At 44.9% G+C, this 15,000-nt stretch overlaps 1 protein-coding gene across 1 annotated transcript in view; it reads right to left on the bottom strand.

Annotated features, from left to right (window-relative positions):
- The window catches only part of camsap2b (calmodulin regulated spectrin-associated protein family, member 2b), a gene marked incomplete at both ends in the record, with an annotated part of 72,473 nt that overhangs the window by 17,193 nt on the left and 40,280 nt on the right, over positions 1 to 15,000 (bottom strand). The window contains 7 exons of the mRNA XM_080725545.1: positions 84 to 625; positions 1,409 to 1,687; positions 1,923 to 1,992; positions 2,685 to 2,792; positions 3,289 to 3,379; positions 7,761 to 7,900; positions 12,030 to 12,156. Coding sequence (XP_080581671.1) covers positions 84 to 625; positions 1,409 to 1,687; positions 1,923 to 1,992; positions 2,685 to 2,792; positions 3,289 to 3,379; positions 7,761 to 7,900; positions 12,030 to 12,156 — 1,357 coding nt within the window. The remainder of the gene's footprint in view (positions 1 to 83; positions 626 to 1,408; positions 1,688 to 1,922; positions 1,993 to 2,684; positions 2,793 to 3,288; positions 3,380 to 7,760; positions 7,901 to 12,029; positions 12,157 to 15,000) is intronic.

The raw sequence follows: 15,000 nt of genomic DNA, 5'->3' as shown, positions 1-15,000 counted from the left end.
GCTGGCACACACTATACCACACTAATAATTTGGCAAAATAATTGCTATTAGCTCACAGATAACTGCAATTGTGAAAGGCCTACTCTCACCCTCATCTCCCCTCTCCCTTCCGGGGTGGGTGTCTCCCCTGCCGGGGGGCTCCCCCTCCCCCACCCTGTCCGGTATGGGACAGGACCTGGTGCTCATGGCCTCACAGTCGGGGTCTATGTCGGAATAGTCTCTCAGGGAGGACGAGTCCTCGTCCAGGCTCTGGATGTCCTCGGTCCGCACGTGGATGCCCGTGTCCACCTCCTCCGTGGAGGCCGAGTTGGGGTCGTGGTCGTCCAGCCGAGCCTTAGCCGCCTCCGCCGGCGAACCCGGGTCGTCTCCTCCCCCCGGGGGGCCGCCTCCAGCCCGGGCCCCCGGGGATGACGGGTCGTCCGTCGGTGGTTCTGCTCCGTGGAGGAAGAAGCAGCTGTCGTCGCCCCCCAGGCCCAGGCTGGCGTGAGGCCTCTCCGTGGCGTCGTGGTGGATGATCTTCAGGGCCTCCTCGATGCTCGGGGGGGTCGACGGGCTGACGCCACCGCTGTGGTTGGCGTGGTCACCGCTGATGTGGTTGCTGTCTGGGAGGACTCCGTTGGGGTACCTGGAGGGAGTTGTGGGGATGAATGAACTGTTACTCTTAGTTCTTTTTAAAACAAAGCTAAAAAGAGCTTTTTGTTTCATGCCTTTTATTTATATGGTGCAGTCTCTTTCTCTGTCAATTAGGACTGGTGGACACACCATCTGCTTTTGCTTCTGCCGAGGCAATTCCCCTAGCTGGGGTCAACTCCTCCGCTCTGCTCACCTTTTCCTGTTTTTGTAATGTTGTCATTTCTGTTTGTTGGCCGCTGAACAATGAGTGGCAGTGTTTGGCTGATTATACCGACCAGACGACCACTTGCTGCTTCCCTTATTCCTAGACATAGCCGCAAGGTTGTAACAGTCAACTAAAGGAAATGAATATCTAATTTGAATCAAAATCCGAGATGATAATGGATGTGTACATTTTCTACTGCAGGCTACATATTGTAGTATACTTTGTGCTTGTTTTCAGCGAGCCCACGCAGTTTCTGCAGGAAGTGCTTTTCTAGTTTACTGTAATATAGAATCACAATCATTTTAACCACTGGATGATGGCTATTCAAAAATAGCATACTGTATACAAGCTCACAGTGCGTCACCTTGAGCCACTCTGCAAGTTTGTAAAACTGCAATTTTTTTTTATATCTTGAAAGTATCGGATAATGTTGAATCATTTTTAAATTACGGGGGACCACAGCCATATAAATGTAATTTTGGCTGTCCCTGACATGAAAAGGTTGAGAACCACTGAAATAAAAGGCTCTGTAAAACATATTTTCATTCAGAAATTACATAAATGCCGCACCTGCGCTGGTTCTTGATTGAGAAGGTGTTGTTCCGCCCCACGGGCTTATGGGAGCTGAAGTCCTCGTCCTCCTCGGGTATGTGTTTGCCGCCGCTCTGTCCGTTCATGCTGACGGGCAGCATGGAGACGTGGCGCCTCATGGCGCCGCGGGGGGGTGCGTGGTGGACCTTGAAGCCCAGGCCCTCGGTGCTGGCGGAGCGGGTCATGCCGCGCGGGGACACGGCCTCACCGGGGTCTCCGTCCAGGGGAATCTCAAAGGAGATTCCTCGAGTTGAGGAGCTGTATATGAGAGGGACGAGTACTGTACTTGAGTACAATTTTGAGGTAATTTTACTTGAAAACTTTATTTACTAGAAGTTTTGTAAAGTACAATAATTGGATCAGAGATATAGTGGAGTGGTTAAGCAAACGTATTGGAAATTGGAAATACTCAATTACAGTACAAATACCACAAAATGTTACTTACTGTAAGTACAGTACTTAAGTAAATGTATAATTGCCTGGAGATACTAACCGCTTCTCTTTGGGCCAGGTTCCTACACAGCCGTCCACATAGGACATGGAGGTGGACCTCTTTATGATGCCTGCGGACCAGAGACACAGAAGCATTACGTGAGTCTTTATTATCCATGTTTTCAAACCCCTCGCCTCAGCAGGTGAATGTGGTGATGAAGTACTAACTCTTTACTCTTGCTACTTGCAGTAGCACGCACGCACGCACGCACGCACGCACGCACGCACACACACACGCACACACACACACACACACACACAGTAACAGAGACTATGGAAGTTGAGTGCCTTAGTCAAGGACACTTGATGTTTAATTGCTTAGGACCAGAAGAACCCTTTAATTTCCCCCTGCCATCGTTTCCTGCGCCGACCCAGAGCTTATAAACACTCAAGTACACTCAAGGTTATTATAGCTGAATGAAGCAAGTAGCAAGTGCAGAATTATTGTAACGAAGCTCTTTGTCTATTTATGTTTGTATGTGTTGTATGTCTTAAAGAATATGTCCACCAGATGGTGCTGTAAACACCCAAAACACACAGCCAGACAGAATGAACATCCAGAACATTTTGACAATACAGTAGTACAGCATGTTGGCATACAGCTTAAAAGTATGAGACCACAAAAAATACCAGGATTAAGTGGTTCTCAAAGTGGATTCCAGGGAATTTGGTTACATTTGTACACTGTCAGAGTTAAGGGGAGACCTTGAAATGTGAAGGTTTGAGAACCACTGACATAGGGGTGATAAGCGGTTCTTGTTACCTGCGGCAGGTATGTGTTCCAGGCTGTCCGGTCTGTCTGCATAGCTCTGTTGGACAGGGCTGGACACTGGGGCCATGGTTCTGCACAACGGGACAGGCTCACACGCTGCTGCAGTACCAGAGACCAACACAAAACAGAAAGTCCATTAAGACAAAAAATGTCCACCAGACATTTTCTGAGATTCTGAAAGCCTTATTATTATTAATTAATTGATAATCATATCATTAACTATCAGTTAGGAAGGACACTCAAAGAGTATCCATTGAGTCTCCTACTGGAGGCTCCAGTAGTAATCAAATTATTGGTTTAGGAATGCGACAAACACAAAAACATCTCCGTGAATTCAAGGCTTCATGGGGTGTGTGTAATTGTTAGAAAATAGGTAATTTCTTGCGTGAACTACTTCTTTAAGCCTGGTTTATACTTGCTGCTCGTCGACGACATTGCAGACCGAAAATAGACGATCTATAAGCTCACAACGCGTCGGCTATTTTCAGTTTGACTTTTACATTTAACTTTTAAATGATCATGACTGTATGTCAATATGAATAATAATTATAGTAGATTAATATTTTAATATGTGATGATGTGACTCTAACCATACCTTCAGGGTCGAAGACTCTGGGCTGAACGAACGAGGGCTTCACCACTTCAAACCACCAGAAGAGCTCAGCCATAAACACCAGGTAGTTACTCTGCAGCGTGCACGCACACACGCACACACACGCACACGCACACACACGCACACACACGCACACACACGCACACACACACACACACACACACACACACACACACACACACACACACACACACAGGGACGTGCAGAGAATGTTAGAGAAGCAGGGGCTGACATTTTGGTGAAAATAGTGAAAATAGCAGACCTCCAAGCTCACAAAGTGTCGCAGTTGGAAAGAGGGTATTTGCATTTCTTTCACCATAGTGAAAACTGCATTCATGGTCTGGAGAGGCCCCTTGTTACAGACAGTTAAAAGGGCCCCCTTTGATGTCTATGTGTGCACGTGCCTGCATGCAAACGCACACACTGGTTAGTTTGTTAACTAGTAGTTAACTCAATGTAACTTTATTTGGAGAATTGTAACGAGTATTTGCAGGACCAGCTGCTATCCACCAGGTGTCAGTGCTGAGCTAGAACAGGGTGGACAATTGAAACAATATGCAGCATTTCAAACAGATCAGGGGATCAAGCAGGTCATCATAGCTTGGCAACTGTTGCCAAGGAACTGGATGAACGTGCACATGTATGTGCAGTATGGGTGTATGATTGTGTGGTTGTGCACGTGCACGTGTGTGTGTGCGTGCGTGCGTGCATGTATGTGCGTGTGCGTGTGTGTGTGTGTGTGTGTGTGTGTGTGTGTGTGTGTGTGTGTGCATGTAAGGGAGGCTGTTTGTTCTTTAATGTCTAACCCGTAATCAAACTGCCAAATATACCATCTGGCCTGGAGTTTAAATATACAGCTCTGCATGCACACATGGATGCAACCAGCTCTGAGCCGGACTGACCCAGAACCAGGAGAAACACATTAATGATGCTTCTGTGTCTACAAGCTCACAGCACGGCACTCGGTGCTGCATGCAAGCTTGTAGATCTGCTATTTTTGAAAAACATTTTGTGCAAGTCTTTACGGTTTACAGTTTAGGCATTTAGCAGACGCTTTTAATCCAAAGCGACTTACAATAAGCAGATACAAAACATCACAAGATAATATGTCAGTACATCAACAGCAATATAACTTATATAGTCTTTGAACATGTTTGACCCGATTCTATAAATGTGTTCTAAATCCTTCTAAATGTTTTGTTTCTATGTCAGTGGTTCTCAAACCTGTTCATGTCAAGGACCCCTAGAATTATATGTGATTGGCCTCCGACCCCCATCTCGAAATATTATGTATCAGGGACCCGCCAGAAGCAAATATTTTAGAGTTAGAAATGTTCGCTGTAAAAAAAAAGATGTATTCAAAGATTTGCACAAATCTTCTTGATTTTCACAAAAATAGCAGATCTACAAGCTCGCAGCGTGGCACTCCGAGTGCCGCGCTGCGAGCTTGTAGATCTGCTATTTTTGAAAAGTTGTGAAAATGTGTGAAAGTCTTTGAATGTATTTTTAAGCGAACATTTCTAACTCAAATTTTGTCCCTGGAACTAAATATTTTGAGATCGGGGTCCGTGGCCAAATACATATCATCTTGGGGGTCCTTGACATAGGTTTCTTGCACACATTTTCATGATTTTTCAAAAATAGCAGATCTACAAGCTCACAGCGCGGTGAGCACTCGGTGCCGCGCTGTGAGCTTGTATATCTGCTATTTTTCAATAGCTAAAGCATAAAATAATTCTCTGAGACTGACTGACCCAAGACCATGCAGGAGAAACACATTAATGATGCTTCTGGAAACCTCCACACATCATTTCATCTGGTGGAGAAACACAGACCGATGGGGCCTTATTTCCCCTTTAACTGTGTTATAATGAGCACCACAAAACCACAACTAACAGCCATGAGCCTTAACGCTCTCCAACAAGTTATCCTTATCCAACAGCTCTCCAAGAGTCATACGACAGTTAGCCTAATAGATAGATAGCCTAGTGGTTGTCCTAAAGAGCTTCATGTTTTCTTTGAAGTTGGTCTAATGATTTTGGAGAACAAAGAAAAATAATAAACAGCAGGAATGGGTGACAGTAATTCTTTTCATGCAATATGTTAAATCAAAGGCCTCTCTCTCTTTCTCTGTCTCCATCTCTTTCACGCACGCACACACACACACGCGCGCGCACGCACACACGCACGCACACACACACACACACAGTGCGGATGGGATTCAGTGGGAGGTTAGGACATGGCCGGACGGGAACCACGCCAGGGATCTTTGGCCGCTCTTCAGGGCCGGTTTTGTCCTTCTCCTCCCTTCCCTTTTGCCTACTTGTAGCACTGTCCCCTCCATACACATTACACACACACACGCACACACACACACGCACGCACGCACGCACGCACGCACGCACGCACGCACGCACGCACGCACGCACGCACACACACACACACACACACACACACACACACACACACACACACACACACACACACACACACACACACACACACACACACACACACGCGCACACACGCGCACACACACACAGTGACAGGACACACACACGGACAAAAAGTGTGAAAGGCAAGGAAAAGAGGAAGATGGGGGGGAAGAGCGAACTCAGAGAAAAGATGGAAGACGACAGAGTGTGAGAGTTTAGAGGCTGAGCGTTGTGTTGTCTTTGAAAGGAGTGGAAAAGGAAAAGCCCCTTTGCAGTTGGATGACAGACCGGGCAGTGACTAGAATCCTAATGCCTCTTTCTACCCACGCTCCGTGCCCTGGCACGCTCTTTACCCACACACAGGGGCGTCACAAGGGGTAGGAAAGTGGGACTGAGTTACCGGGGCCCAAGGTGGAGGGGCCCTAGTAACTTTAGCTATTGAAAAATAGCAGATATACAAGCTCACAGCGCGGCACCGAGTGCCGCGCTGCGAGCTTGTAGATCTGCTATTTTTGAAAAGTTGTGAAAATGTGTGAAAATCTTTGAATATATGTATTTTTTTAAGCGAACATTTCTAACTCAAATTTTGCTTCTGGGGGTCCCTGGGACTAAATATTTTGAGATTGGGGTCCGTGGCCAAATACATATCATCTTGGGTGTCCTTGACATAGGTTTCTTACACACATTTTCACGATTTTTCAAAAATAGCAGATATACAAGCTCGCAGCGCGGCACTCGGTGCCGCGCTGTGAGCTTGTATATCTGCTATTTTTCAATAGTTAACATTCATGGGGGGCCCGCAGTGAATCCTTGTACCCAGGGCCCAGAATTTGGTGTGACGCCCCTGCCCACACTGACCGTAGGAGGACTCCGCTATTCCTCCTGGCCAGCGAGAAGACACAGTAGTCCTACTGATAACCCACTGAATCACATTCAAATCCTCCTATTTAAGCCTTGATTATACTTCGTCCCATGAACTGAAAATAGCCGACCCAGCAAGCTCGTGGATGGGGCTATTTTCGGCGCACGGCACCGTAGGAAATTAAGTCAGATAAGGCGAGTAAAGTGTGAAACAAGTCAGGAGAATGTTTAATCCTTTGAATCAGCAGGTGCTGCTGCTCTCTGTGAGGATCCTAGATGTCTCTGTGTGATAGTAAACACAGCAGAGAGGACTGAAAGAGGAGAACAAGGGAGCCAGGAGGGGATGGAGTTGGGGGGGTGGATGCAGTGTGAGGCTGCTCTGAGCACCCTCTGTCCCCCTGGGTGACTGAAGAGATTCGGCGCAGAGGGTACAGGCACGCACACGCACACGCGCGCACACACGCACACACACACACACACACACACACACACACACACACACACACGCGCGCGCGCAGACACACACGCACAGTTCAGAGCTAGCACATGCTTACACACTTATTTTACTTCTGAAAAATGCTATATGAATAAATGTATTTTCTTTATTAGTATTATTATTAAAAGCCCTCCTTGCACAACCTTCCTTAAGCCTACTTTATCATTCATAATTATGGTGGCACTGATTGACAACAATAACAGAGCTTCAAAACAACTAACAACAAGTCGCTTTGTTAGCTCGAAGATCTATTGTTGACCACAAGCGACACTGTCGGGCGATGAATACACTTTTACTCTTATCAAACTGCTTGAGTTTTATTTGACTTTCCTTACATTTCGGCGATTATTTAAATAAATAAATAAAGGTGAAAAAGCTACTTTTCAACAAATTCATAAAATCCAAGGAATTCCATGATTTAAAAGAAGAAAAAAAAAATTAAGTAGTGAAGTATTGAAAATAGCCGATCTACAAGCCTACAATGTGGCGCGAAGCGCGTGCGCTGTAGGCTTGAAGATCTGCTGTTTTTACCTGTTTGGGCCCCCCAGGGGAAAAAAAATCGAATTTCCATTTTGGGTCTCGGGCTAAAAAAGGTTTTGGGAACCACCGGTATAAAGATCGCGTGTCTCCTCCTGTCCTACCTTGATGGAGGCGTGTCCTACCTTGATGGAGGCGTGTGCGTAGAGCAGGTCCTCCAGGCTGAAGTGGCAGCAGTGGTTCAGGCTGTCGGAGCAGAACCTCTGCAGCAGCTGCAGGTTGTACAGACTGTCAGCCAGGGACATGGTCTCCTTCAGGCAGACCTCTGCACAGGGAGGGAGGGGCCACACACGCACGCACGCACGCACGCACGCACGCACGCACGCACACGCACACACACACACACACACACACACACACACACACACACACACACACACACACACACACACACACACAGATAAAGAGAGGGGGCAGCAGAGAGAGAGAGAGAAAACCGAGAGAGAAGAAAAGAGAGAGAGAGAGAGATAGAGAGAGGTGGGGGATCACACTCTCACAGCACACAGGGAAGGAGAGAGAGAGAGAGGGAATCATTCACACACGCACGCACGTGCACACAACGCACGCACACACGCACACACGCGTGGTGGGGAGGGGACCCAGACAGGAAGGCATGGGGAGAGATAAAGACAGATAGCGCATAGTTTAGGTCAAGTAGAACAAACAGGAGCCAGCTGAAGAACTGATTGGCCTGAAATTATCCCACATGAGGCTGCCTCCTTCCTCAAACTGTCGGTTTGGAGCCCAAGTGTGCTCTTGAGAAGATGGCGATGGGGTCGCATTGACAACTGATCGTAGAACAGTGTATCCTTCCCATTAAGTCTGTTTTTGAAAAGCATAGCCTGGGTGAATGCTTCTTTTTTTTTTTTTTTTTTTTCAGTCAATAATTTCATTACCGGTGGAGTCTCAAAGACTCAAAGAGTCTCCTGCTGAGTCTCCTACTGAGCAGCCACCCGGTCATCATCAAATTATTGGTTAGAAATGCAACAAAAACCCCAAAGTATCACAGGGTGTGTAATTAATAGACTACTATTTAAGGTTCTGGTGGTGGCAACATACATTATCTAGGCCCTAGATTCTAATCTAGGGTATACTATACACTGTATGCTTCCAGTTACACATGTTTACAGAAAGCAGAAGGTTTGTAACACATATACATATTCATATTCAAGGCTACAGTACCAATATGCTTTATTTTTTCAAATATGCTTAATTAAAACTTGAAATGGCATCGCAAATCAAGTGCAAGATAGCCAAAAGATGGTACAAAACACTTTGAGAACCCCTGATCTAGTCAGTTTGAAAATAACTCATATATATAAGCTCACTTGTACATCAGCTATTTTCAACTGAAGTAAAAAATAGCCACATTTTGTATTGCCCTCTTCCTAGTTCTAGAGCAGTAGTTTTCAACCAGTGGTCCGGGACTCCGGGGACCACCAGTGGTCCTTGAAGGGATTACAGGTGGTCCCCAGCCGACTTTTACACTCTCCAGAGTCCAGTGGGAATGGGCCTTAAAGGCCCATTCCCACTGGGCCAGATAACAGATATCTGGAGATATTTCTCCAGATATTTTTCCATGCAAAGTGGATGGTAGATACAGATAAAAAAAATATTTGCCACAGATAAAAGTATCTGTGGCAAATATCTGTGGTAGACTTTTTTTTTATCTGTATCTACCATCCACTTTGCATGGAAAAATATCTGGAGAAATATCTCCAGATATCTTTTATCTGGCCCAGTGGGAATGGGCCTTTAAATTATTGTTAAAAAGAAGAAGTCTATGGTAATACAATATGGAATTGTGGACAAAATATTTCTTTTTGTTTGTTTTAGGTCTGCGAGGCTACATCTCATCAAATGGTGGTCCTTGGCTCAAATGCTGAATGAATAATGGACCTTGACATGAAAAAGGTTGAAAACCACTGTTCTAGAGTATGACAGTGTACTGTTTTTTTCCCCTTCTTCTTCTTCTTTTTCCAAACGCCTCTTCCAAGCATGATGTCATGTTTATGTCATCTGCCCACGCGCTGCAGGACAAGGACGCCAAACTAGAGGGCCTGGATCATGATGTCAGACTTTACAGTACCCCTCCAGACTTCTAATTTCAGGGCAAGACAGCGTTCTGCCCAGAAAGCTGTGAGGAAGCATCTTCCAACAGCTGGCTCACACATGTGTGTGAACTCCTACTGAACTAGAGTACAGGCTGCGCTGTGCTTCGGGTGTTTCGGTCCTTTCTGAGAAGCGCTGAGGTGAGAGTTTTGAAATGTTTAAGTTTGAAATAATAACAGACAGCCAGCCGGCAAGGCGAGCTAACGTTAGCGCTGTAACGGTCCACTCTGTCACACGCGTGCGCGCGCACACACAGCCCTTGTGTGCGCGCACACACACACACACACACACACACACACACACACACACACACACAGCCCTCGTGACCAATCACGGCCCGGCCCAGGGCATTTTTAGAACAGAGGGCTGAGTGCAGTCTAAGGAAACAAGCCTTTGTCTCTCTCTCTCCCCCTCTCTCTTCTCTCTCCCTCAATTTCTCTCTCTCTCACTCAATTTCTCTCTCCCTCTCTTCTCTCTCTCTCTCTCTCTCTCTCTGCCCATCTCTCTTCATTTTCCATGTTTGCCTCTCTGAATGAGTTTAGATTTGTGTGAACCGTCCTCTACTGTACATTATCCTCTATTTAAATCGTTAACGTGATGTAAATAAACTCAACAATGGTCTTATAAGTTCTGCAGAACATTAACAGTAAAGCCCATCCCATCCATGTTTTACTTTAAGCTTTTTTCCAGCAGCTTAAAACCTCTGGGTAGAAAATGTAAAAAAGCATACAACAAACATAATGACAAATGGGTTCTTTGTCAGAAAGCACACTGTCCAAGAGCACAACAGAGATAGCTGTAGCAGTTAGAGTGAAAGAATAGAAGACATTGTTGCCCTGCGCCATTTAAATCACCCTTCAGTTTACATCCAAACCATGGCTATATGGACTGAGACACAGCATTGTGGGTATATAACATTGCTGGATCAAGAGGGTATAGAGACAATCAACAATCTGTGTTATAATTATGTGTTGTTCAGTAAGTTAACATTTTGATGTTAATACTCTAATTCAGTGGTTCTCAACCTGTGGGTCGGGACTCCCAGGGGGGTCCCCAAATTATTTTGGGGGGTCCCCAGATGATTAACTTAATGTGCAACATCGATTTCTCTCTCAACAGTCAACAAACCAACATAAAGTTCAAATGTATAGAGGGTATCTGCACATTTCTAAAGTGACAATTTAAGGATTTTTTTAATACCTCTAAAATGACAAATTAAACTTTGGCCAAATTGTCAATATTATTATCAAAGGCAGAAATTGTGGAAAATAGCCAATCTACATGCTCACAACGCCTCGCATGTAGATCTGGTATTTTCACAATAGAATCGTGTTATACAAAATGTAATGCCTCAACTCTTAGTGCTCTTCAGGGTCGGGGGGGGAGGGGGTCCCCAATTAAAATATGATTATTTTGGGGGTCGCCGCCTGAAAAGGTTGAGAACCACTGCTCTAATTGGCCTTTCTGTCCAAATTATAGATACAATGTTACTATAGTATTCGTGCAGTTTGTGAAAGAAGCAACACAAATCACAATGTGGCGTTAAGTTGCTCGGGACCGGCTGGCTGCTTGTGTGCATGTCCTCTTTATTAAAGGCCTTTCAAATGCTTCCCCTATAAAAGCACAAGTGCTTCAGGAGAGCAGAGAGTATCTGCGAGCTTGCAGATCGCCTATTTTGGGCACGGCACCGCCGTACAGCGGATCATAAATAATAACCGCAACTGGCAAAGTGAGGGCAGCCATGACGGATGGCCTCGATGAAGGACTGCCTTGAAACACGGGCTCTACTGCAGCGGCTTTCAAACCTTTTTCATGTCAATCCCCATCTGAAAATGTTCTGTGCCAGGGACCCCCGAAAGAGAAGACTTGTGTTAAAACAAATATATATAATTGTTTATTATTTTTCATTGACTATTTTTTTTATCTTTTTGTGGGAAAATAAGATACAACAAAGAAATGTAATACAATAATTGAAAAGGGTAATCGAAAAAACAAGTGAAATATCCCTTTAACTACTTTTGCTGGGGACCCCACTTTGAGAACCACTGCTCTAATTTCTGCCTTTGATATTTTACAATATGGCAAAATAATTTGGGGACCGACCGACGGGGGTCCCGACCCGCAGGTTGAGAACCACTGCTCTAGAGCATCACTGAGGACCTTGCCACTCAGACTGTGCCGTTGTGATGATGATGATGATGATGATGGTGGAGAGGCCTACCTTCCAGTCTGACAGACTGCGGGCAGTAGAAGTGTAGAGAGAGAGGTGTAGCGTAGCCTACCTTCCAGTCTGACAGACTGCGGGCAGTAGAAGTGCAGCAGGGCTGACAGGGCGCAGCCGTCCGCGTTGTCCTTCAGCAGGTTGTCCACCAGGGGGAGCGAGGGAGCCTGCTCTCGCCTGTAGCGGGCCTGTAGGTAGCCATGGAAACAGCACAAAAACATCATCACTGTCACACTCGCACACACACACACACACACACACACACACACACCCATCTGTGTCATCAGAGAGGAACATATTCATATAAACATCTTACAGCAGGGGTCTTCAACGTTTTCAGGCCAAGGACCCTTTAGCTGAGAGAGAGATGAAGCAGGGACAACCCCCCCCCCCCCCCCCACTACATTTTAAAGATGTTCATAGATTTCTTAGACAGCTTAGACTTGTTTTACAGCACCCGTCATGTTGGAGTAATGTGTATTTTCAGACATTCAACCACTTGAACCGTCAAATGCTTTAGTCTGCTCTTCTTTTCCCTCCTACAAACCCTAGCCGATCTACACACTTACAACGCCTCGCGCTGTGAGGCATTGTAAGCTTATAGATCTGCTAATGTTCCACTCAGAATAGGGATGCTAGGGTTCAAGCGGTTGTATGTAAAATATGATCCTATCACACACAGATTTTGCAGCCCCCCTGTAGTAACTCTGAGGACCCCCTAGGGGTCCCGGACCCCCAGGTGAAGACCCCAGTCTTACTTGCACACACACACACGCAAATACACTGAAATGCACAAACACACACACAGAGGACACAGCAGATTGTTGTTAAATGGTGAATTTCAGGTATGCAAAGATATGCATCCTGCATTGAGACATTGTATACATGTATATCGTCTCTGTCAGGATGTGGAAACCACATATATGGAAACCTCACTTGTTTCAGGATTCCAATAAAAAAAACTGCAAAAGTAGCAGATCTTCAAGCCCAAAACTAATCAAGCTTACAGATCTGCTACTTATGATGCTTTTGTGCGACAAGTATGATCAAGTAGATCATTAATTTACGAAAAAAACACAAAAAGTTAGAATATGGAGATGTGAGATGTGTGTTCAAATCAGTTGTTTCTTTTATTCTGTTTTATTTTATTTATTATTACACATATTTGTTTTTCTCGCGATGTATGTCTCTTAAACTTTTGCCTTGCCTTTGGGGATTATGATTTATTGTGGTTTTCGTCAAGCAGGATCGGAAAGCCCTTTGGGGTCAACTGCTATTGCTTTTTAAATGTGCCGTATAAATAAAGATGACATGACAATTCATCTGCACAGAGGCGGCGTAGACTGGCCATAAGGTGCTGCAACAGGCAGCGCATGTGATTTAGAGCTTAATAATGAGCCGGGTTAGGATAACATCCATTTCAACCTCCAGCTTTATATGTTGCCGTCTGCCTATTAAATAATGCAATACAACACCACCACAGAAGCTGTTTCTAGGGAACTGAGTAGTAGTAGGTAATGTGAATGTGAGATATGTTTGTTTTAGTCAAACATTCTGTGATAGATATTATGTACATTTATCGATATTGTAGATGGTCTATTGTAAATATGTACAGTATAATTAGTGCACTTGCCCTAGCATCGACGACCTTGCAGGCTTAAATCTATTTAAGGTATTTTCAATTTTGAGTTCTAGCGTGCATGCGGACCAAAACACCACTGAATGTATTGATGATTATTGATTTTGTAGCTATTCTACTGTTAGACTGATGATTCTTGGTTTATCTATGATCCTAGATAACTATTTCTATGCATTTGATGTATTACTTTGTACTGTCCTTGCTTATTGTAAGTTGCTGTGGATTAATAGCGCCAGCTAAATTGTAAATTGTTATATGTATTATACATCATGAACTCTATAAATGTCATGCACTCACCAGTGCCACACTACATGATCTCATACACACCTCGTACTAAGGACCCGCAATGGAAACAAGCTGTAAGCCTTTTCCTTTTGATTATGGTGGGTCAGATGTATGTCACATGTGACATGTATTTTATGTCATTCTCAATAAAGATATCAATCAATCAATCAATTCACGTGGCACTCCCCGTTCACCCATAAACACATATGAATGATGGGTGACAGGTTGTCGTTTTAGAGAGGTCTGAGCAGTTTAAATCACACCTCTCTGTCTGAGAGAGTCAGTATCTATGACCAGGGGCGTCACAAGGGGTAGGAAAGTGGGACTGAGTTACTGGGGCCCAAGGTGGAGGGGCCCTAATAACTTTATCTATTAAAAAATAGCAGATATACAAGCAGATATACAAGCGCGGCACCGAGTGCCGCCCTGCGAGCTTGTAGATCTGCTATTTTTGAAAAAGTTGTGAAAATGTGTGAAAATCTTTGAATATATGTATTTTTTGAGCGAACATTTCTAACTCAAATTTTGCTTCTGGGGGGTCCCTGGAACTAAATATTTTGAGATGGGGGTCCGTGGCCAAATACATATCATCTTGGGGGTCCTTGACATAGGTTTCTTGCACACATTTTCACGATTTTTCAAAAATAGCAGATATACATGCTCGCAGCGCGGCACTCGGTGCCGCGCTGTGAGCTTGTATATCTGCTATTTTTCAATAGTTAACATTCATGGGGGGCCCGCAGTGAATCCTTGTACCCAGGGCCCAGAATTTGGTGTGACGCCCCTGTCTATGACTATGTGGGACATGTTGAGTTTGCGTGACTTTGTGTGAAATAAAATTAATCTGGAACTGTACAAAAACGATAGATTAGCAGCACACACTTCTTCTCAACATGAGGACGTAATGGACCCTTATGGGGTCTAGAGCCCCAAAAGTGTAACAAAAGGCATGAAATGGACCGTGGGCCTGTACCTCTGAGAGTATAACAAATGGAACCAATCCATTTGGTTCCATTTGTTAGGCTCTCATAGTTAAATAAACACTGAGGATTGGGGTCCCGGAGATGAAAATGGTATGAAATGGGGGTCCTCCTGACCACAACCTAAT

This window comes from Nannobrachium achirus (genome assembly GCF_963921795.1).
Source record: "Nannobrachium achirus genome assembly, chromosome: 5".
In the NCBI taxonomy this organism is placed as follows: domain Eukaryota; kingdom Metazoa; phylum Chordata; class Actinopteri; order Myctophiformes; family Myctophidae; genus Nannobrachium; species Nannobrachium achirus.
Note: the sequence above shows the minus strand (reverse complement) of the source record. Positions and strands in the feature narration are given on the sequence as shown.